The 22,290-nt window shown below is 42.0% G+C and overlaps 1 protein-coding gene across 1 annotated transcript in view; it reads right to left on the bottom strand.

Annotated features, from left to right (window-relative positions):
* prepl (prolyl endopeptidase like) overlaps nucleotides 1–22,290 on the bottom strand; it is an 83,177-nt gene that overhangs the window by 44,246 nt on the left and 16,641 nt on the right. Inside the window, exons 5-6 of the mRNA XM_041207221.1 lie at nucleotides 21,661–21,787; nucleotides 21,156–21,372 (exon numbers count right to left, since the gene is read on the bottom strand). Coding sequence (XP_041063155.1) covers nucleotides 21,156–21,372; nucleotides 21,661–21,787 — 344 coding nt within the window. The remainder of the gene's footprint in view (nucleotides 1–21,155; nucleotides 21,373–21,660; nucleotides 21,788–22,290) is intronic.

The following is a 22,290-nucleotide window of genomic DNA, read 5'->3' as shown; positions in this document are numbered from 1 at the left end:
GGCTGTGCTGCAGTTGATTGCTGCCTGAATGCAGTAAATTTTTTTGCTATTGTGCAACAAATATGCACATTCCTCTCTACCTCTACAAAACACTGGACAGTATTCAAATCATTTCCACCGGATCAAGACGTCTCTCTGGTACTAGGTGGGAAGCACATGCAAAGGTTACTTCAGTCATAGCTGAGAGTTATGGTTCAATTATTGATGCTCTTACTCATCTTCATACTGATGACAATTAAAAAGGTGATACAAGGAGAGAAGCTGGCATTCTGCAGGGGAAAATGGTGAATTAGAATTTGTGTTCATGTTAGAACTTTGCAGTCGTTTGTTAGATCAGTTCTACAAATCCAGACAAGCCCTACAGGATCCACAGGTAGCCCTTAGTACATGTGCAGAGCTTTACACATCACTCTGTCACTTCTTGAGATAAACACGAGAAAGTTCTGATTAAATTGAACTCAAAGCAAAAGAAAACCTGCTTGATGTAGACTACAAGTGTGTGAATAAAAGGAAAAGAATGAGAAAAAAAGGAGTGAATGATGGTAATGCACCAAATGCTGATGAAACGCTTTCTCCAAGAGACAACTTTCAAGTGAAAACCATTATTCCTATGATGGACGCACTTGAAACCAACTTGAAGAAAATAGCAATCATATACGAAAATATTGCAAACAATTTTTCATTTTTGGTTGATTTAGCTGCCTCGGTAAAACAGCTGTGTGAAGGTATAAAGCTTTTGATGAAAAATTATCCTGACGAATGTTGATGTTAACTTTGTTGGAGAAATAAAGCACTTCCAAGCTTATATCAAGGGAAGTTATTCAGGTAAAGGAACTTTATAGAACATAACAACTAGGAGCAGGAGTAGGCAATTCAGCCCCTTGAGCCTGCCCCGCCATTCAATACAATCATGCCTGATTTCGGCCTCAACTCCAATTTCCCACCCTCTCCCCATAACCTTTCAACCCGTTACTAATTAAAAATCTGTCAACTCCTCCTTAAATTTATTCAGCGTCCCAGCATCAACTGCACTCTGTGGTAGCGAATTCCACAGATTCACGACCCTTTGAGAAAAGTAATTCCTCCTCATCTCTGATTTAAATCTACCACTCTTTAGCCTAAAACTATGGCCTCTCGTTCTAGAATGCCCCACAATGGGAAACATCCACTCCACGTTTACTTTGTCTATCCCCTTCAGCATCTTATATGCCTCAATTAGATCTCCTCTCATCCTTCTAAACTCTAGCGAGTATATGCCTAAACTGCTCAATCTCTCCTCATAAAACAAGCCTCGCATCTCTGGAGTCAAGCTAGTGAACCTCCTCTGAACCGCCTCCAATGCAACTGCATCCTTCCTCAAGGGGACCAAAACTGTGTATGGTGCTCCAGGTGCGATCTCACCAATGCCTTGTACAATTGCAACAACACTTCCCTATTTTTATACTCTTCCTTTAGCAATAAATGCCAAAATTCCATTTGCCTTCCTTATTACCTTGCTGTACCTGTATACTAGCTTTCAGCGATTCATGCACAAGGACACCCAGATCCCTCTGCACTGAAGCATTCTGAAGTTTCTCTCCATTTAAATAAGTTGCCTTTTTATTTTTCTAACCAAAATGGATAACCTCACACTTATCCACGTTAATCTCCATCTGCCAAATTTTGGCCCATTCACCTAACCTGTCCATGTCCATTTGTAAATTTCTTATTTCTTCATTACAACTTACTTTCCCACCTATTTTGGTGTAATCTACAATTTTAGCTAACGTACCTTCTATCCCTGAATCCAAGTCATTAATATAGATTGTAAATAGTTCGGGCCCAAGGACCACTAGTTACAGCTTGCCACCCAGAAAAAGACCCATTTATCCTGACTCTCTCTGCTTTCCGTTGGTTAGCCAATCCTCTATCCAAGCTAATATATTACGTCTAACTTCGTGTGATCTTATCTTGTTTATTAATCTTCTGTGCGGCACCTTATCAAAGGCCTTCTGGAAGGCCAGATATAGTACATCTACAGGATTCCCATTATCCACTTTGCTTGTCACATCTTCAAAGAACTCTAGCAAATTAGTCAAACACGATTTACTCATCATAAAACCATGCTAACTCTGATGGATTGCATTTTCACTTTCCAAATGCCCCATTACTACTTCCTTAATAATGGATTCCAACAATTTCCCAATAACAGACTTTAAACTAACCGGTCTATAGTTTCCTACTTTCTGCCTCCCCCTCTTTTTGAATAAGGGTGTTATATTAGCATTTTTCCAATCCACTGGAACTTTTATGCTCAATGCATCCACTATCTCTGCTGCCACTTCCTTTAAGACCCTGGGATGTAGGCCATCAGGTCCTGGGGACTTGTCACACTTTAATCCCAATAGTTTGCTCAGTACTTTTTCTCTAGTGATGGTGATTGTTCTAAGTTCCTCCTTCTCTATACCCTCTGCTCTACCTGTTACTATTGGGGTGGTACTAGTATCCTCCACCATGAAAACTGAGGCAAAATATCGATTAAGCGTCTCTGCCTTTCTCTGCATTTCTGCGTTCCCCACTATTAACTCCCCAGTCTCATCCTCCAAGGGTCCAACATTCACTTTAGCTACTCCCTTTCCTTTTATATACTTGTAGAAGCTTTTGCTATCAGTTTTTATATTTTGCGCTAGTTTTCTTTCATAATTTACCTATGCTTTCTTTATTTTTTTTTAGTAACCCTTTGTTGATCTTTAAAAGTTTCCCAATCTTTCAGCCTGCCACCGACCTTTGCAATTTGGTATGCCTTAGTTTTTGCCTTTATGTTATCTTTAACTTCCTTGCTTAGCCATGGATGCTTTTCCTTCCTCTTAACATCTTTCTTCCTCTTTGGAATATATTTTACTTGGGAGGAATTGAATATCTCGTTAAATATCTGCCACTGTTCATCAACTGTCCTACCTTGTAGCCTTCCTGCCTGGTCCACTAGGGCCAAGTCTGCCCTCATGCCTACGTAGTTACTTTTGTTTAACTCCAGAACACTAGTGTGGGACTCAAGTTTCTCATTCTCAAACTGAACTTGAAATTCTAGCATGCTATGAACACTCCTCCCTAGAGGATCCTTTACTCTGAGATCATTAATTAATCCCATCTCATTACACAAAACCAAATCCAGAATAGCCTGCTACCTGGTTGGTTCCAGAACATATTGCTCCAAGAAACAATCTCTAATACACTCTATGAACTCTCCCTTGAGGCTACCCTTGCCAATTTGATTAGTCCAGTCTATATGCATTAACTGTCGTGCCTTTCTTACATGTTCCCAGCATTTCCTGGTTTATACTGTGCCCTACTGCTGAACTACTGTTTGGGGACCTATAGATTACACCCACCAGGGACATCTTTCCCTTGCTGTTTCTTATTTCTACCCAGACTGACTCTACGTCTTGCTCTCCAGTGCCTATAATCATTTCTCACTATAGTACTGATCTCTTCCTTTATTAACAAAGCTACACCGCCTCCTTTCCCCTCCTGCTTATCCTTCCGAAACACTGAGTACCCTTGGTTATTCAACTCCCATACCTGTTCTCCCTGTAACCACGTCTCAGTAATCGCCACCAAATCATACCTACTTATCTCTAATTGCGCTGTTAACTCATTAGTTTTATTCAGCTACAAAGCTTCGCGCATTCAGATACAAAGCCTTTAAAATTGCCCTATTCTCAATTTTCCCTACTCTTATATAATTCTTTGGTGCTATATGGTGTTCACACACTGTCCCTTCCTTTCACTTTTTGGTAACAATCAGCCTCATCACTAACCTGCACTCTTACCCTCTCCTTAAACTTTGATTTTTTTATATTTCCATGCAACTGAACCCTCCCCCCACTATTTAGTTTAAAGCCCTATCTACAACCCTAGTTATGCGATTTGCCAGGACACTGGTCCCAGCCTGATTCAAGTGGAGACCACCCGAATGGAATAGCTCCCTTTTTCCCCAGTACTGGTGCCAATGTCCCATGAATTCAAACCCATTTCTCCCACACCACTCTTTGAGCCACGCATTTACCTCTTTAATCTTATTGACCCTGTGCCAATTAGCTCCTGGCTCAGCTAGTAATCCGGAGATTATTACCTTTTTGGTTCTGCTTTTTAAATTTAGCCCCTAGCTGCCTGTGTTCCCTCAGCAGAACCTCTTTCCTTGTTCTACCTATATCGTTGGTACCTATGTGGACCACAACAACTGGATCTTTCCCTTCCCACTCCAAGTTCTTCTGCAGCCCAGATGAGATATCCTTAACCCTGGCAGCAGGTAGGCAACACAGCCTTCGGGACTCTCGATCCTGGCTACAGAGAACAGTATCTATTCCCCTAACTATACTATCCCCGATTACAACTACAATTCTCTTTCCCGCCTCACTTGAATGGCTCCCTGTACCACGGTGCTATGGTCAGTTTGCTCATCCTCCCTACAGTCCCAGCTCTCGTCCACACAGGGAGCAATAATCTTGAACCTGTTGGATAAGGGCAAGGGCTGAGGCTCCTGCAGTGCTACTTCCTGGATCCCTCTACCTGCCTCACTCATAGTCATACCCTCCTGTCCCTGACCACTGGCCGAATTTAAGGTGGTTAATCTAAGGGGTGTGACTGTCTCCTGAAACACAGCATCCAGATAACTCTCCCTCTCCCTGATGTGCTGCAGTGTCCGAAGCTCAGACTCCAGCTCATCAACTCTGAGCCGGAGTCCCTCGAGCAACCAACATTTGCTACAGATGTGGTCACTAGGAACCACAATGGGGTCCACCAGCTCCCACATATGCAGCTATAACACATCACCTGGCCCTGCATCTCTATTTTATTTAATTAGTTTTTCAATTTGTTTTTAAATTTCCTGGTGGTCTTTAATTTATCAATCGGTAAAATATTTCTCTTATTTACCATTAATCTGAAAGCAAGTTAGAATAGAGGTTCAAAATACACTTTTTAAAAATCAACTGGAACTCGCTCTCTCTGCTGAGTTGAAGCTGAAACATTAGGCCTCCGATCCTGGGCCCCAGTAGTCATCTTTAATCTAAAATCAACTTAGAATAGGTAGTTCAAACTAGCAGTTTGAATGCCACCAGGACCTGTATCAAATCATCATCCAAGATAAAACTCAGTTGTCTTTCCCTAATATAGAAGCAATATTGCAGCTCTTTTTGAGTCTAATGGTGACAAACTGCTCAGGAGAAAGGTCATTTTTGTAGCTGGAAAACAGCAAGAATGAACTGCGGAAAACAATGCTGCTGAAAAAGCTGTCTGCACCAAGCATTACGTGCAGTGAAAATGATAAACTTCGTAGCTTATCATTTGAGGATATCATCAGTGACTATGCTGTCCAAAAATCATGGAAACAATATTTTAAGTTTTGTGCGGGTTGTATTGCTGCTTCCACTGAGTAAGTGCTGATATGTATAATTGCTCTTGTGATGCTGTAGATTAAAAGTTTTCATGCAAGCTAATTAAGAAATCTGTAAGTATTTCATAATGCAAATAGGCAAGATATATGTTTTAGTTAGATTATTTGTTTTTTTGTTGCGCCTTGCCTATATATGTATGTAAATATAAGGCTTTAATATTTCAATTTTCATTGTCCTTTCCGTTAGAATAATACGCTTTTTTTTGGTAATGCCATGGGGCCTCTTAAGCTTGACATAGTTTAGGGCCTCAGCATGTCAAACTCCAGCCCTGTCACATTCCAAGAATGAATAAATAAAAACACAATGAACACAGCAACATCGCATAAGCACAGCAGTTTTGTATAATCTAATTGAGGCTTCAGCAATAGTACTGAAGACTTGTGCTCCAGAACTTGCCGCGCCCTTGTCAAGCTGTTCCAGTACAGCTACAACACTGGCATCTACCAAGCAATGTGGAAAATTGCCCATGCTTGACCTGTACTCAAAAAGCAGGACAAATTTGTTGCACTGCGGTTGGCTGTGCTGCACAGGGGAGGAGTAAAAAGTGTGGGAATGCAATAGTTATAGGGGATTTGATTGTAGAGGGAATAGATAAACGTTTCTGTGGTCGCAAACGAGACTCCAGGGTGGTATGTTGCCTCCCTGGTGCTAAGGTCAAGGATGTCTCAGAGCAGCTACAGGACATTCTGAACGGGGAGGATGAACAGCCAGTGGTACACATTGGTACAAACGACATAGGTAAAAAAAGGGATGAGGTCCTAAAAGCAGAATATAGGGAGTTAGGAAGTAAGTTGAAGAGTAGGACCTCAAAGGGAGTGATCTCAGGATTACTACCAGTGCCACGTGCCAGGCAGAGTAGAAATAGCAGGATATATCAGATGAATATGTGGCTAAAGAGATGGTGTGAAGGGGAGGGTTTCAGATTCCTGGGGCATTGGGACTGGTTCTGGGGGAGGTGGGACCAGTACAAACTGGACGGGTTACACCTGGGCAGGACCGGGACTGATGTCCTAGGAGGAACATTTGCTAGACTGGTTAGAACCATAGAAAAGTTACAGCACAGAAGGAGGCCATTTGGCCCATCTTGTCCATGCCAGCCTGAGGACATTCAGGTGCCCTTTCTAATCCCACCTTCCTGCACCCGGCCCATAGCCCTGCAGATTACAACACTTAAGGTGCAGATCCAGGTACTTTTTAAAAGAGTTCAAAGTTTCTGCCTCTACCACCAAATTGGTCAGTGAATTCCAGACACTCTCTACCCTCTGCATAAAAAAGTTCTTCCTCATGTCCCCCCTACACCTTCTGCCACTTATCTTGAATCAATGTCCCCTGGTTCTAGAATTCTCCATCAAGGGAAACAATTTTATCCTGTCCACTCTATCTATTCCCCTCATAATTTTGTACACCTCAATCAAGTTACCTCTCAGCCTTCTTTGTTCTAAGGAAAATAACCCCAATCTATCTGATCTCTCCTCGTAGCTACACTTTTCTAACTCTGGCAACATCCTTGTAAACCTCTTCTGCACTCTCTCCAGAGCTATTACGTCCTTCCTGTAATGTGGTGACCAGAACTGCACACAATATTCCAGTTGTGGCCTCACCAGTGTTTTATACAATTCCAACATTATATCCTTATTTTTATATTCTATACCTCTGCCAAGATCTCTTACCTCATCTACCCCTCTTGGTATATTCCCATTTATTTTGTATTCCCTGTAGCTATTTGACCTCCCTAAATGTATGACCTCACACTTCTCTATGTTAAAATCCATCTGCCACTTTACCGCCCACTCCACCAACCCACCTATATTGTTTTGGAGATTATGGCTATCCTCTACACTATCCACTACTTGGGCAATCTTCATGTCATCTGCAAATTTCCCAATCGTGCCCCCCACGTTCAGGTCCAAATCGTTAATATATAACACAAACAGCAAGGGTCCCAACACCGAGCCCTGTGGAACACCACTTGAGACAACTTTTCATTTGCAAGGGCATCCATCGACCATTACCCTTTGTTTCCTGATACAAAGCCAACCTTTTATCCAGTTTGCTACATTACAATGAATCCCATGGGCTTTTACTTTCCTTACCAATCTGCCATGTGCGACCTTGTCAAATGCCTTACTAAAATCCATGTACACAACATTCACTGCACTACCTTCATCAACCCTTCTTGTTACTTCCTCAAAGAATTCAATCAAATTTGTGAGGCAAGACCTTCCTTTAACAAATCCATGCTGACCATCTCTGATAGTCCATGCCTTTCCACATGACAGTTAATCCTATCTCTCAGGATTGATTCTACTAATTTACTCACCACCGATGTAAGACTAACTGGCCAAAATTGTTTGGCATTTCCTTTGATCCCTTTTTAAACAATGGAACTACGTTTGTATTTCTCCAGTCCTCCAGTACCTCCCCTGGTTGGGGAGGGTTTAAACTAAAATGGCAGGGGGATGGGAACCTGTGGGAGAATAAAATACATATACAGGATAACAAAGGGTTAAGTGGTTAAACTGTAAAATGGAATATTACAACGAAATGTCCTTGAAACTAGACCCATCCATTTTCTCACTAGCACATAAAATAATAGACTAGTCGCGCCATCAGCTACCTTCCCAGACTAAGGGGCGCAAGATGGGTTGTGCAAGTGTCAGATGTGGTTGTAAACTAAAAGAAACATTGTGTGCATGCCAAAAGATATGTACTTTTTTGCTATAACTATGTGTGTACTCTAATGCTTCTCAGTGTGCCGGCTAGCTCCATTGTATGCTGCTGGGCTCTCCATGATATCACGATTCAATAAAGGCTTCCGAGACAAACCTCCTGGGTCTGAGTGTTCACTCCGTTTTCCGCAACAAATTGGCGACGAGGATGGGATCCGACTGAAGTCCAGCAGTCTCTTAAGTTGGAGAGGTGGTTAAAATTTTGGGCCATCGGATCTCTAAAAAAGAACCCTCACGGAGAAAGGGAGGAACAATTCTCCTAAGTTAGGGAGAGTACGAACTGCATCCTGGCTGAGACGGGGATTGCAGTGAATTAGCGTCCCAGCTGAAAGGGGGACTGTGAGTAAAAGGGTAGCTACCGACCAAAGAGATTTAAGTGACCCAAAGAATTGGAGGACTTGTTAAGGAACTCTTAAACACCGGTGAGCGCATAGGGTAGGAAACGTGCCGCGCTGTTAATTGTGTTTTCTTTTCAGAAAAATGGGAGGTTGCAACAGCAGAGCGGACTCTGCCACTCCCCCTGCTTCTCAAAGTACTAAGAACAAACTGAAACTGGAGAAACCGGAGCTTAAATCAGGAACTTTGAAGATGGGTAAGAAAACGAAAAAAAAAGTAGTAGTAGTATATCCAGGGGTTCGAGTCCCTGGAAGTGAAAAGTAAGTAATTTCTGTGTTTTCTTTTGTGTATGTTATTAAGTAAAATGGGAAATATGACATCAAAGAAACCCCAGGCTCCCCCTTTGAAGGGAACTCCAAATGCTTATATGTATGTCCATTAGGGTCCTGAAATTGTCCAATATGTTTCTGATTTGGTTAAATGGACTCAAAGTAAAGGAGAGAGCTTCCCACCAGCTGGATCTTTTAATCGGGACAGATTTGAGCGCTTAAAATATGTTTTAAGGGAAGTAGATAGTCTGCTACTGAATTTTATGTAACTTAAAAAAAAATGAATTGATCTAATTTACAAGAGCTGTTTGTGCTGAAGAGAGAGAGAGAAAGGGTAGCCCTAGGGGGTTAATGAGCAATTGACAAGCACTAGCAGAGAGAATGTGAGCTTTCGTCAGTTTGAAGGTCCCTATAGGTGGAGCCTTCAAGATCCCTTTATTTCCCTCCCACTGCTTCTCGAAGCTTTGTTTAGAGTTAAGTTCAATATTATAGGAGTATCGATACATACCTTTATATATGTGTTTGTTTGTGTGCAATGAAGCACTTGTATGTGAGCTTTAATGTGTTTTCTTCCCTGAATTGTCTTTTGTGTGTGTAGTTGAGCACTTTAGAGTCGAAAGCCCCATATTAGATTAAAGGAAAAGTTTATTCAAACATTCCAAAGTTTTGAGTATAAGGTTTGAGTTGAGATTTCTGGCAAAAATCGTAATTTGAAGGTAAGGTAAAGATAAAACAGGGCTTGCCTTTGTTTGAGATGAACCAACCCTTGTACTACCCCCTTGTAGACTAGTAGGGAATAACCCTCATCATCAGCTTCCAAGCTGATTGGGATTAATACAAACGAGTTGGTATTCTAAAATTCTGAGAAAAAGAAATTACTTGAAATTCAGAAGGATTCTAGGAAAACAAAAAGACATAAACACAAGGTCTAGGTGGTTCCAATGGATAAAAAGGGGTTTCTTATGAAGAGATGAATTAAATATTAAAGGAAATCTGCTTTCCAAAAGCACTGGAATTTGCATTGGGGACAATCTTGAGATGTAAAGTGCAGTGTAATTTAACAGGTTACTTTTGAATCACTAGGATGCTATCTAAGATAAAGAATGTGTCGATAAACATACGGAAATTATAACTTGCATACAAATCGTTACACATGAAAAAGAGCTTGTTTTAATTTTGATAGTGTAAATTACAGTTCTTATAAAGTTTAAAAATTTGAGGTTTGGTTCTTGATAAAGTTCTCAAAAAGGGAATTTTCATTTTAAAAGGTCTGACAACAATTGGCACTAATTCAAATGTTGCAAGCTTTTGTGTTTGTAAGTCTGTTCCCAAAATATGAATCTAAGCTCAACACCTTGACAATGTTTGGCAGAAATCCAATTTATGGCCGAGTTAATGAATCTGGGATAATTCTAAAAGAAAAGGGTCAGACACAATTTAGTGGGTTACTTTTAAGACAATAAAATCTTTGAAAAGAAGAAAAGGAAGCGAAACATGTCAATACCTGATTTCTGTTTTTAAAACTGTTATGAGAATATTTTAAAGTCTCTCCAGGCAACCTGAACAAGATAAGATGGTAGCTGTTGCAAGTATGAGGCAAGTAGGAGAATGAGTTAAGGAAAGAGGACCTAAAGTACGAACTGTTTTAAGGGAAATGAATTTGATAATCTGGCCATCAACTGAGGCATTGGAACTGCACAGGGGGAGATAAGCAAAGATCCAGAGACAGAGATCCCCATTGAAATGGAATAGTTAATATGGCCTAAAGAGTAAGGAAACATTTTAAACAATCAAGACAATAAAGAAACTGAACTCAAGAAAACCTTAGGATGATCATGGTCAGGAAAGAAAACTTAGAGGCAAAACTATGAGGAATCTGTAGTTCAGGAATTGAAATGTAAGGAGAAATAATACTTAACAACAATTTACCACAAGATGGATACAGCTAAAGGGAAAGCTGGAAAAAGGCTAAATAGATATATTACTGATTATATTAAGGTGCCTGTGAGCTACAAAAAGTAAAACCATAGGATTAACATCTTGATGATAGGCAGAGTTAAGCAGTTCCCAGAGAGAACCATCACTGGAAGTGAAGATACTGAGCCACTGAAAGATAGGATAAGAAGGTGCACTGTAGAGTTGTGCTGGCAGTTTAAGGAATTGAGGCCTGACACGAGACAGCAGCAGGAGAGAGTAAACTGGAAGGAGTGGGGGTGCCCACCCAAATGGATTCAGATCAGGGAACTCATTTCACAGAGAGAGTCATTAAAGAAGTGTGTAATTTTATGGAGATTAAACAGAAATTCCATATCCCTTACCACCCTCAGAGTCCAAGGATGGTGGAAAGGATGAACTAAAAAAAAATCAATCAAGAGACAGGGAACAGCCCAATATTCTAATGCACTGTGGGCTACCCCAAGCAGGACTGACAGATTCACCCCATTTGAAATGATAACAGGTAAGGGCCATGCAATTACCTGAAGGCATTATAGTAGGAGGTGCAGGGCCACAGAAAGGAAAAATACAGGACAATGTAAGGGAATTAAGTAGGCAATTACATGAGTTGAGAGAGGAAGTTAAAGACTGACAGATGATTAAGGATATGGAAACAGGCAAATCCAAAGAGCAACAATGGATCGTACCAGGTAATTATGACAGATGATACATGCGCACTTGTAGATATGAGAACGGGAAGTAAATGGAGGCATTACACACAGTTAAAGATATATGACAATTGACCAAGCGGTAACCCAGAGAACGGGAGGCGATGTTAATGTCTCCACAGATCTACGATCCTGGTCATGGGTCTATCAGTACTGGCAACAAGGTCGGGGATCATCACTGCTCATCCCGCACCGCAGGAGGAACTTTGGTATAGCATGGACAGTGCTGAATGCGACACGCAACGGGGAATGATAAATGTAACAATAGGAGAACAAGTGCTTTCAAATTGTAGTAAGGGTTTGCTTCAGATCCAGCATGGGAGGTCTGCCACTACCCAACCACCTCCCACCTTTACTTTCACAGTCTGAGTAGAGATAATTGAAGCCCCTCAAACCGCACCGACTGATCCATCTTGTCTGACTATGCATCCAGGACCGACGAATGGTTTGGTACTGGTTAATCAGAAGTTTTGTATGGTAATGTACACCACGAGCTGGTACCCGTGGTCTTGAATGTATCCGGTGTCGTCCTGCCCCAATGGTGCTCAACCCATACCCAAGCACTCTATATGGCTCTGACGCACCAGTTGATGACTGAAGCAGTTCAGTTCAATGGCGACTTGCGATCAGGCTTAGGAGGGAACCGCGTTAAGCGCAGCCTGATAAATGATGCCACTATGATATTCAATATAGGGACATCATTGGTTAATCCAAAGTCTGGCTACCGTGCTCGAAAGTCATGTGGGGACTATCAATAAATTAATTGAAATAGGGAAAAATATTTCAGACAAAGCGAGCAGAAATGATGTATGCAACACCTATGGATCTTGGGCACTGGAACAAGCCCGAGAAAATTTAAGACAGACTAAAGAAGGGGTAGTCCCTTTATGGGTAACTAATGAGCATCTATTGAATCTCTCATGACACAAGAATCATGACTTGATCGGTAGCCAGCTCAGGGGTTTAACATGAGTATGTAGAATGAATGTTGAATGTATAGTGAATAGTAATATGCTAATAGGCATTGAATTAGTAATACCTGTCATACCTATGTCAATGACATAACTCAGGCAAGACGCTCACAGTGACTGCTGGTACGGGACCCCAGCCATGGGACCCATTTGTACACCTACAAATGGACTTTATACAAATGCCTAAATGTACCGAATATAATTATGTTTTAGTTCTAGTATGTTTGTTCTCACGATGGGTGGAGGCGTTTCCCACCTGACGAAATTATGCTGTTGTTGTTGTAAAATTGTTGTTCATTTTACTGCTGAAGTGATAAAGGAACTGTTGTAGGCCTTACAATGCAACCATCACCTTTCCTGCCCTTCCCACCCCAGTCTACTGGAGAGGTGGAAAGACAAAATGGTATTCTGAAAAACAAACCATCTAAATTATGTGAAGAAAGCAATTTGAAAGGGCCTGAAGCTCCACCCTTGGCGCTCATGACTATGCGCTCTCACCCTAACTATCTCAAGAGCTCGCATATACAGGTAGTAGAAGCTCAGAAAAAGCCGACCATTGAAGATTGCCATCAATACCAGCCCGGGGACCTAGTCCTAGAAAAGACCTTCAGGAGAAAGAACAGTTTAGAACCTCGATGGGAAGGGCCTTTCCAAGTCCTGCTCACCACCCATATGGCCTTAAAGGTTGAAGGACGCCCTTGTGGATCCACACATCGCACGTCAAGCGGATGCTGACCTTGGACGGAAGTGCTTGTGCAAGATCTTTAACTGAGCCGTCGGAATGCTGACTGATTTGGATCCTGTCCTGCGTGGTCCTTGCGGGAGCATGGAATACCAATTCTGCGGTTCAACGAATGCAGGCCGTAGCCTCGCAAGTTAATCGGACTAAATGTCGTTACCAGTGAACTAATTTGCATTATGTATCAGATACTGCCTTTTGCTATATTCTGTCTTTTTGCTATATTTTGTGGGGTGTACCCAAAGGATTCTCACCCCAACACCTTTTTGTCTTTATGCCGCGCCTATGCTAGACAAGTAGGACAGGACACCTGTTGGATATGTGCCCAGATTCCCCAACATGGAGATGAGTCAAGCACCTATCAGGCAAAACCAATAACTGAGGAAGAAATAAAGGATCTCACAAATTTCCACACCCAGTCAGATGATGCAGAATCCAATATGTTCAGGGGATGGTTCTGTTACTCTCCACTTGCTAATGGATGGAACTATACAAATCATGGGATAAGAATCAAGCCTCCTCAGGAGCCGATAAACACCACCTATTGGTGTTCGAACCTTGCAACCGGTACCTATAACCTGGGAAACAGTAGTTGCAAAAACACCATATTTACAAGCCCTGGTGGTTATGATCCTCAAAATCCTCTAAATGGTACATACTGGGTTTGCGGAGAAAAAGCATATTCCTGGCTGCCTGGGATGCCGCAATTATCTTCCTTTTTTAAACAAGATGCCGATAATTTGGGCAAGCGTGCTACCACTCCCACCTGGAGTGGTTGCTGCCACCTTGCGTATTTGAATCCGTACCTCCGCTATATAAGTAGATTAGATATTAACCCGCAAGTGTGTCTGCATCGCCATGGCATCTCGGAGTCCGAGCAATTCTGGACAATTGTCTTCCCCTTATATGGGACTGCTTGTAATTCCCGAGATTGTCAACTTGGCAGCTGCGCTTGAAAAATTTGCTAATTCAACGGCTGATGCTTTGATTGAGACACAGAAACAGATTTCAGCTACCACTACTGAAATGATAGCCCTACGCCTGACCGCTCTGCAAAATAGAATGGCCCTTGATTTCCTCCTAGCTGAAAAAGGTGGCACTTGTGCCATGATAGTTCAGAGTGCTGCACTTATGTGCCTGATGTTTCTGAGAACATTACTAACCTGAGACAGCATGTTATGGATAAAGTGCAAGAAATAAAGAAAGCTGGGGAAAGACAGTAATTTTTATAACAAGGATTCCTAGTGGGCTACAGTAATGGGGTGGTTCTCCGGTTGGGGAAGTTGGCTGCTGTATGTTTTAATTGGGTTGGTCATAGCATGTGTTATAGGATGTTGTGCATGTGTTGCTCTGCGAATTTGCAGTTCCCAGGTTATTAACAGTGTCTCTACTGGATTAGGTGGTGCCCCAATTGTTCCCCAAATGATGCGCACTGGTCACAGTGAGGCCCACTGGTGGGGAGAAAAGGTTTACCCTGCCGGAGATCGGCCTTTTCCTTATGGTTATGAGCCCTCTTATGATAATGAAGATACTATTCCTCATTGGTGTTAATCTAGAAGGTTAACAAGGAGGGATTGTGGGAGAATAAAATACATATACAGGATAACAAAGGGTTAAGTGGTTAAACTATATAATGGAATATTACAACGAAATACTCTTGAAACTAGGCCCATCCGGAATAAGAAAAGTGATAGGCAGAGAAATCAAGGGCATGTTTCAACCAGTACCTCTGAAAAATAGTGGGAACGGGACAAGTAATGTTAAAAAGACAAGCCTTAAGACTTTTTGCCTTAATGCAAGGAACATTCACAGTAAAGTGGATGAAGTAACCGCGCAAGTAAATGTAAACAGGTATGATATAGTCGGGATTACGGAGACATGGCTGCAGGGTGACCAGGATGGGAACTGAACATCCAGGGGTATTCAGTATTTAGGAAGGACAAACAAAAAAGAAAAGGCAGTAGAGCTGCATTGCTGGTTAAAGAGGAAATTAATGCAATCGTGAGGAAAGATATTAGCTCCGATGATGTGGAATCTGTATGGGTAGAGCTGAGAAACACTAAGAGGCAAAACACGTTAGCGGAGGTTGCATATAGACCCCCAAACTATAGTGGTGATGTTGGGAATGGCATTAAACAGGAAATTAGAGACACATGTAATAAAGGAACATCTGTAATTATGGGTGACTTTAATATACATATAGATTGGGCAAATCAAATTAGTAACAATACTGTAGAGGAGAAATTCCTGGAGTGTATACAGGATGTTTTTCTGGATCAATACATTGAGGAACCAACGAGAGAACAGGCCACCCTCGACTGGGTATTGTGTAATGAGAAAGGAATAATTGACAATCTAGTTGTGTGAGGCCCCTTGGGGATGAGTGACCATAATATGATAGAATTCTTCATCAAGATGGAGAGTGATTCTGAGGCTTGGGTCCTGAATCTTAATAGAGGAAACTATGATGGTATGAGGCGCGAGTTGGCTATGATGGAGACTGACATACTTGACTCTGAGACTAGGGTCCTGAGTCTTAATAAAGGAAACTACAATGGTATGAGGTGTGAGTTGGCTATGATGGATTGGGAAATGCTACTTAGAGGGATGATGGTGGATAGGCAATGGCAAACATTCAAAGAGCGCATGGGTGAACTGCAACAATTGTTTATTCCTGTCTAGCACAAAAGTAAAACAGGAAAGGTGGCCAAACCATGGCTACCAAGAGAAATTCTAGAGTCTATTGTGAAAGATTTAATAGCTGAGCACGTGGAAAACAATGGCAGAATCAGAGTCAGCATGGATTTATGAAAGGGAAATCATGCTTGACAAATCTATTGGAATTTTTCAAGGATGTAACTAGTAGAGTTGATTAGGGGGAGCCAGTGGATGTGGTTTATTTGGACTTTCAAAAGGCTTCCGACAAAGTCCCACATAAGAGATTGGCATGTAAAATTAAAGCACATGGGATTGGGATTAGTGTACTGAGATGGATAGAAAACTGGTTGGCAGACAGGAAAGAAAGAGTAGGAATAAACGGGTCTTTTTCCGAATGGCAGGCAGTGACTAGTGGGGTACCACAGGGATTGGTGCTGGGACTCCAGCTATTCACAATATATATTAATGATTTAGATGAGGGAATTAAATGCAATATCTCCAAATTTTCAGATGACACAAAACTGGGTGGGAGGGTGAGCTGTGAGGAAGATGCAGAGATGCTTCAGCGTGATTTGGACAAGCTGAGTGAGTGGGCAAATGCATGGCAGATGCAGTATAATGTAGATAAATGTGAGTTTGTCTATTTTAGTAGCAAAAACAGGAAGGCAGATTATTATCTGAGTGGCTATAAATTGAGAGAGAGGAATGTGCAATGAGACGTGGGTGTCCTTGTACACCAGTCGTTGAAGGCAAGCATGCAGGTGCAGCAGGCAGTAAAGAAGGCAAATGATATGTTGGCCTTCATAGCCAGAGGATTCGAGTATTGGAACAGGGATGTCTTGCTGCAATTGTACAGGGCCTTGGTGAGACCACACCTGGAATATTGTGTGCAGTTTTGGTCTCCTTATCTGAGGAAGGATATACTCGCTATAGAGGGAGTGCAGCGAAGGTTTACCCGACTGATTCCTGGGATGGCGGGACTGACATATGAGGAGAGATTGAGTCGATTAGGATAATATTCACTGGATGCGAATATTCAGAAGAATGAGGGGGGATCTCATAGAAACCTATAAAATTCTAACAGGACTAGACAGGGTAGATGCAGGAAGGATGTTCCCGATGGTGGAGGAGTCCAGAACCAGGGGTCACAGTCTGAGGATACGGGGTAGACCATTTAGGACTGAGATGAGAAGAAATTTCTTCACCCAGAGAGTGGTGAGCCTGTGGAATTCGTTACCACAGAAAGTAGTTCAGATGAAAACACTGTATGCTTTCAAGAAGGAGTTAGCTTTATCTCTTGGGGCGAAAGGGATCAAAGGGTATGGGGAGAAAGCGGGAGCAGGCTATTGAGTTGGATGATCAACCATGATCATAATGAATGGCAGAGCAGGCTCTAAGGGCCGAATGGCCTACTCCTGCTTCTAGTTTCTAAATCCAACCCGGCCAACTATTGCCCCATCAGTCTACTCTCGATCATCAGTAAAGTGGTGGAAGCTGACACCAATAGTGCTATCAAGCGGCACTTGCTTAGCAATAACCTGCTTACTGATGATCAGTTTGGTTCTGCCAGGGCCACTTAGCTCCTGACCTCATTACAGCATCGGTTCAAACATGGACAAAAGAGTTGAACTCCCGAGTTGAGGTGAGAGTGGTTGCCCTTGACATCAAGGCAGCACTTGACCGAGTGTGGCATCAAGGATCCCTGGCATCAATGGGAATTGGAGGAAAACTGTCCACTTGTTGGAGGTCGATCCAACAGAACAAGGAAAATGGTTATGGTTGTTGGAGGTCAATCATCTCCGCTCCAGAACATCACTGCAAGAGTTCCTCAGGGTAGTGCCCTCGGCCCTGCAATCATCAGCTGCTTCATCAATGACCTTCCTTCCATCATAAGGTCAGAAGTGGGGATGTCTGCTGATGACTGCACAATGTTCAGTACCATTCGCGACATATCAGATACTGAAGCAGTCCATGTCCAGATGCAGCAAGATCTGGATAATATCCAGACTTGGGCTGACAAGTAGCAAGTAAAATTCATGCCACACAGGTGCCAGGCAATGATCATTTCCAACAAGAGTGAATCTAACCATTGCCCCTTGACGTTCAATGGCATTAACATTATTTAATCCTCCACTATCAACATCCTGTAGATTACCATTGACCAGAAACTGAACTAGGCTAGCCATATAACTTACCTCCTGACACCCCGAAGCCTGTCCGCCATCCATAAGGCACAAGTCAGGAGTGTGATGGAATACTCTCCACTTGCCTGGTTGAGTGCAGCTCCAACAACAGTCAAGAAGCTTGACACCCTCAAGGACAAAGCAGCCACTTGATTGGCACTACATCCACAAACATTCACTCCCTCCACCACTGATGCTGTGTCAGCAGTGTACACCATCTATTAGATACACTGCAGAAACTCATCAAGGATCCTTAGATAGCACCTTCCAAACCCATGACCACCCCCATCTAGAAGGACAAAGGCAGCAGACACATGGGAACATCATCACCTGGTAGCTCCCCTCCAAGCCACTCACCATCGTGCCTTGGAAATACTTCACTATCACTGGGCCAAAATCCTGGAACTCCCTCCATTACAGCACGGTGGGTGTACCTACACCACACGGACTGCAGAGGTTCAAGAAGGCACCACACCACCACCTTCTCAAGGGCAATTAGGGATGGGCAATAAATGCCATCTTACCCAGAGACACTCACATCCCATGAATGAACAAAAAATAAATAAATGTAGTGCATTATTTTGCTGCAACCAGAGAAGACAATAAAGTCCTTAACTTTATATTGTTAAGTAAACTCAAGAACAAATCACTTAGTTTAACTGTTTTTTGATTGGTTCACTTTGCAAATAGATGTACTTTTTCATATTGACAGATCTTCTGTGTTACTATTCATGATGAGATGGAGGGCGCATTTTATAAAAATGTTTTGCCGTATATATCAGTGTCACTACCATTTTATTACAAAGTAAGAAAGGAACATTAGCAGTATTTTCACGTTCAAGTGAAGTGTTTTTCAAGGAAATTGTTAATAATTATTATTATATGCTTGGCTTTATGTCTTAACTTTTTAAAGCCAATGATAGGGCACAACATGATGCGAAGGTACTAACAGTTCTAGGAAGGCAGCAGGTGTGTCGCAAATACGTGAAATGGGGAAAGCATTGACTCAAATCAGTAAGGTTCTGGGCTTGGTAGTTTTGAAGTTTGCACTGGGTTTGGTGGAACTTGGTGAACTTGGGGTGCTGCAGCTTGAGATTTTTTGAGGATCGTTAATAGAGTAGGGGTCGGCCTAGGGATTAGATGTTTGGCAGGGGTAGATTGCTGAGGCCCAGATCCTGCTCCCTAATCACCTTTCTTTCTAACACTTGACCAACTACCTTTCCTCACCACAATGCTAGATGATATTGTAATTTTTTTTTTTACTGCTTGCCATCTGTCCCCATCAAAACTGCCATCACCAGCTGCAACGTTAAGTAACCCATCTAGACCACTACGCCATCTCCAACCTTCCTTTCCTCTCAAACGTTCTAGAATACACCTTTGCATCCTGGTTCCACACTTATCTCATCTATAACTTTCTGTTTGATTCTTTTCAGTCTGCTAGAAAAAAAAAATAAGCATGTGTTCACATAGCAGCATGTCTGCTGCTGTCTTTTACTTTGTCCGTTTCTTCATCTTACATAAGGCTGACCCAGTGCCAAACGGACTCTGAGCCCTGCCTGTTTTCTATGCCTGTACATTTGTGATTAGTGCATTACTGTCAATGAAATAATTTTGAAGTGTGGTCATTGTTGAAATGTAAGGAAACACATTAGCCAATTTGCATGTCGATCCCACAAACAGAAATGAGAAAAACGGCCAGACTATCTGTTTTAGTCAGGTTGGTTGAAGGATAAGTATTGGCAACAACACTAGGAGCACTCCCCTGCTCTTTTCCATCAGTGCCATAAGATCTTTTGTGTCCACCCAGTCCGGCAGGGCTGTGTGTAACATTTTATCCAAAAGGGTGAAATCTTCTGGAAGAGATGGGGGTCCCGGCCACAAGCTGAAGATTCGCAAGACATCTACGTTGTCGCTTTTTGAGGGGTCCCGCCGCATCTTGTGCCACTCAGGCACCTAATAGGCCAGTGGTGGGCCTTTCTCCCGCGATCAAGGACCCTAGGGTGAAAGTCACACCCACCAAGAGCTGCTGATGAATCAGATGCTGGCAACTCTTTCGTACTCAGCAGTGCCATGGGGAGGTGGTTGCTTCTGGCGGTACTACAACCACCCGAGGTCTTGGATCGAGGAGGAATCCCGGCACCGATGTGTGATGGCAGGGTATGGGGGTCATGGGGCAGGTGGTTGTGGGGGCTGGGGGTTTGCAGCAAGGGCGGGGTTGCTTTCAGCAGCACTCCCACCCCCTCCAATGCTAGGTGCCTCGATCAGGCACTGAGTGCCTTCGAAAGCCTGCAAGCAAACACGTCAGGGTTTGCTTGTGATTGTATGCTCAGGTTCTGGAGTGGGGCTTATGCCTACAATCTTCTAACTCAGTTGATTACCACTCAGCCAAATTGATACTGCTGTTTTGTAAGTTGTTATTTTATAGAATAAACAATACAAGCCTAAAGGGATAAAACCTGTTCATTACCTTTTATTTGTTTGAACCACAACCTAATGAGCATCTATGTCAGAAGTAATTCACTGGTCACTGGACAAATTCATAACTACATTCATGCTTTAACTGTTTCATTTTAACAGCTTTTTTTGAAATTTTGTTTTCATTCTTCCTTCTAAACTCATGTTTGCTTGGGAGGACAGGCAGGTTGAGCCTTCAACTAACCCTATTGGTCATTAGTTATAGATAAGGAAGTCTTAAATCAGTTATCCAGAAAGACTGTGTATTCTCATCATTGCATCCAAATATGTCTTGATTTCCAGCTATTTGCCTGGAAATCCTATTTGGAAATTTATTTCATGTGTGATAAAGAAATTCCTTACGTCATTTTTTGTTAACATTGCCTTGTGTTTAACTCACCAGGAGCCACACTCTAATTATTTCAAGGTGAGCTTCCTTTTTTCTATACCCCCACCCAGAGAAGATCCTGTTGGACCCAGTGAAATCCAGGGATAACAGAAAACAAATGTTAGCTGGAATTGGGAACAGAGTTCATCAGGTCCTAAAGTGAGCAGACCAATGTATTAACATAGTTGCCGTCAAGTCACCTTTTAATTACACGCCCCAGGCTGTCTGGTAGTGAGATGATGTTCAACTTTTTAAAAAAAAACTTACTCTGTATTCTTTTGTTGCACCAAAATTGGTCAGAATGTACAGCTGATTTCTCCAATGTTCCACATGGTAAATTATTCCAGGGACTCGTTCTTGCACAATCTTAGGGCTACCTAGCGCATACAAACGATCAAGTAACCAGACCTCTGAGCTATTCTTACTGTTACTGTTGATAGTGATGAATCTCCCATCCTTGGTGCAGGTCAGTTCCACAAAAAATCTTGAAACATCGACAGAAAGAACAGAAGGAACTCTTTAAATGAATTGCTTGTGATTCAGATTAAATCAGATTAGTATATAAATTATTTTAGGAACCAAGGAATATAATTCCACTATATAATAGTTACTAGCCTGTTCAAACATGTAACATTATTATTTAAAAAGAAATGTGCAAGTACTGAAAGTCTGGAAAAGACAGAAAATGCACAATAGACTCAACAGCATCTGATGAAAAGTCATGTCCAAAACAGTAATCTGACTGGCAATTTTTGTTCCACCCTGATATTACCTTGGGTCATTTTCTTTGTAAACCATCTCAGATATTGCTCTTGTGTCTTCCAGTAGAAGCCTGAAAACATGATGGGATTGAAGTTCCTCTAAATTGGTGTAAAACAGACTATTGTCTGTGCCCCATTCTGTAATAAACAACATGTTGCTAACTGGCTTTAAAGTCAAGAAAGTATATTTGCAAAGACAGTACATTTTAAAAGTATGAATAAAATAAAGTGTTTTAACTGTATGGTACTGGAGTCTATTATTACAGCCCAAAATGAAGTATTAGAGGGCTGGATTCAGATGCAGGTCTGCACCCTGGATTAACTGGTTAAACAGAAACATCAACACAGCAAACTGTACAATGACTGTCATTTCTTGCACTCTGTTTCAGTCAAATATTAACTCTAACATTTCTGTAAGTCTTGCAACAATGGATTGCTTCTCCATTCGTGCTCTCATTCTGACATGTTGGGCCTGATCGATCTGTCTCCTGATATGACTCCTTCTCTGTTGTAAAGGCTGTAATGGCCAGCTACTTTTTGCTTCATATCTTTTGTCAAATTGTCACGGTTTACTGTGGCAACTGACTTTAAATTCCATCTTGGCTATTCATCTCCCTTAAACAGCTCTAAGTCCCCAGGCA

Source organism: Carcharodon carcharias, chromosome 2, assembly GCF_017639515.1.
Source record: "Carcharodon carcharias isolate sCarCar2 chromosome 2, sCarCar2.pri, whole genome shotgun sequence".
NCBI classification, from domain to species: domain Eukaryota; kingdom Metazoa; phylum Chordata; class Chondrichthyes; order Lamniformes; family Lamnidae; genus Carcharodon; species Carcharodon carcharias.
Note: the sequence above shows the minus strand (reverse complement) of the source record. Positions and strands in the feature narration are given on the sequence as shown.